Source organism: Crocuta crocuta, unplaced genomic scaffold (genome assembly GCF_008692635.1).
Source record: "Crocuta crocuta isolate KB4526 unplaced genomic scaffold, BGI_CrCroc_1.0 scaffold943, whole genome shotgun sequence".
In the NCBI taxonomy this organism is placed as follows: Eukaryota; Metazoa; Chordata; class Mammalia; order Carnivora; family Hyaenidae; genus Crocuta; species Crocuta crocuta.
In genome coordinates this window covers 879,694-882,373 of record NW_027528208.1, presented here as the reverse complement: position 1 = coordinate 882,373, position 2,680 = coordinate 879,694, and the positions used below count along the sequence as shown (strand labels likewise).

Below are 2,680 nucleotides of genomic sequence, written 5' to 3'. Positions count from 1 at the left end.
CTAGAGAGGTAACAGTGAAATAAAATGTGTGATCCTCGATTAGATTCTACAGTTAAAAAAAAACGCTACAAAGGATATTTTGGGGACAACTGGGGATATTTGGCCACGCGCTAGGTATTAGATAAACACTGGTATCCTAATATATATACTGTCAATATTAATATATACTATCAATATTACATTTCACGGGTGTCATCACAACATTGTAGTTATGCTGGCAAATGTCCTTCTACTTAGGAGAGGCATGCTGAAAATTTTAGTGTCATGCTGTCTGCCACTTTCAAATGGCTCAGCAAAAAAATGTGCGTGTGTGTGTATGTGCGTGTGTGCATCTACACACAGAGAAAAGAATGGAGCAAAATGTTAACACTATAGGAAGCTAGGAGAAGGGTATACAGTAGAAGGAGAAGGGTTCTACAGGGGTTACATTCCACTTCCGTTTTTCTTTAAATTGGAAAGTTTGTCAGAGTACAAAGCTGGAGAGAAAAACTATACTGAGATGCCATTCCTCACCTAGAGAACGGGCAAAAATCAGTGGGCAAGGCCGTGGAGAAACAGGTGTTCTCCCCTACCCTGCTGTTAGGAAGGCCAAAATAAAACAAAGCCCAGGGAGGGTAATTTAGCAAAGCCTAACAAAATAACACACTTTTTTACAACATAGCGCTGGTTACTTCTAGAGCCTTTCCTCAATGCAACAGCCAAACTAACAACAACAAAAAAAAAACTGCCAAAGAAAAAATAAAAAAGGGGCAAAGACCTGGAAAGTGAAGGGTTCTGAAAACAAACTTCATGTGGTTCACAGATGACCTCAAAGTCAACCCTTCTGATAGTTATAAGAGGGCCTTTTCTCCCCAGCTCCAAACCAGGAAGCAGATTTTTGGTTTTTCCCTTTTCCCTTCCAGGCTCTACAGAGAATATGGATGTGCTCTCTGGAGAAAAACAACCAGGAAACAGGGCAGAATATGAAATGCCATGAAGAGGAAGGACAGGCTGCCCAATCCTGTTAAATAAATGCTCCGAGTTGATTTCTTCCTGATGATGCAAGTGTTTTAGACTATTTCAAAGAAATATGCTCTTGACTTGCTTCATGTTTTGTTACATATCTTAGACAGTTATTAAGNCAGAAAGACACACAAGAAACCAATCGAAGTAACTCCCTTATAACAGACAGGCAGGGTAATGGGGTAAACAGTCTGGAATGGGAGACTCTGCCAGGTATCATGTTCCATCTGTCACACCTTGGAGATCCCCTTTACCCTTTCAGTACGTAACCACTTTTTACTTGGTTAACAATTCTTTATATCGAAATTTCCCTGTTCCAACTACTGCTGGGGTTTCTGTCTCCAGAATGAACTCCATCTAATAAAGTGACCTACTCAAAACAACATTTTTTTAGAAAGAGACTTCCAGGCTTTGGTGTAAAAAGATCAGAGTTAAAATCCATCTAGTGCTACTTACTGGCTATAAGGCCTTGGACCAGTTATTTAACCACCTGGACACTCAGTTTCCTAGCTGTAAAATGGAGCTGATAGTACTTTCCCTATGTGCTTGCTTTAAGAGATCAAAGGCCTTTGGGATTCTGGGTGAGGACTGAGACACGGGCCCAGATAAAAAGACTTTTTCTCTGCCAGAGTTGCTGTTGGTCTGGCGCTGCATGGACTCTGAAAGCAGACTCTCTGGATCCAAATCCAAGCTTTGCCTCTTCCCAATCATATGACCTCAGGCAAATCACTTAACTTCTCTGTGCTTTACTTTCCTCATCTGAAAAAAAGGTATCAAAGGTACCTACTTCCGAAGGTTGTCTCAAGAATTAAGTAAGTTACCACCACGTCACCACAGTGCCCAGCACAGAGTATACACTCAGAAAACATCCTCATTACCTGCATGTGTGTGTATTAGGTCACAATGTAAGGTCACAGTCAAAAGAGTGTGAAAACCACTGGCTTTTAAGCTACCTTACTTTGGGTTCTTTCTGACACCTGCAATCAAAGAATTGTGACTGATACAGAAACTCATTCCAAGAGTCAGGTATGTGAAGTGATAGACACCAAATTATGGAGATGGCTGTGTGGCAGAAAGTGGTGTCAGGCACGGGGCACACGAAGAGACACACAGCAGAACATGGCAGCATGCAGCTGGGTTAGAAGAGATCCCTTCTGCCTGCTGCGGGCAAACGGAGGTTCATGGGCCAAGCGAGGCTCCCTCTTGACCACACTGCCTGCCCCACGCTAGAGACAGTGTGAGCGCAGGTAAGCCAAAACCAGGTCCAGTAACAAGCCACACTAACAGAAGAGAGGAACAGAGAACTGGGGGCAGCCGGATCCCTAGCCCCTCCTCAACATCTCTTGCCGTGCACTCTCCTTGCTCTAAGAGGACAGAACTTGTCCCTTATAAAGTGTCATCCTTGAGAAAACAGCTCTAGGCCAGGGGACAGACTGTCAGGCTCTACCAAGGGCCCCAGAGGGAAGAACCTGAGAACCCTCAAGAGCAAAGTGAACGTGAGATCTAAGAGAAAGGCAGAGCCCCAAGGCCTGCTGTTAGGAGACAGAAGCTATGATGAGGCGCCTGGGTGGCTCAGTCGGTTGGGCGTCCGACTTCAGCTCAGGTCATGATCTCACAGTTTGTGGGTTCGAGCCTTGCATCAGGCTCTGTGCTGACAGCTAGCTCAGAGCCTGGAGCC

The 2,680-nt window shown here is 44.5% G+C and overlaps 1 protein-coding gene across 1 annotated transcript in view; it reads right to left on the bottom strand.

Annotated features, from left to right (window-relative positions):
- CCDC22 (CCC complex scaffolding subunit CCDC22) overlaps positions 1 to 2,680 on the bottom strand; it is a 12,316-nt gene that overhangs the window by 7,529 nt on the left and 2,107 nt on the right. Inside the window, 1 exon segment of the mRNA XM_077752992.1 lies at positions 2,102 to 2,228. Within this exon segment, the coding sequence (XP_077609118.1) occupies positions 2,102 to 2,228 (127 nt within the window).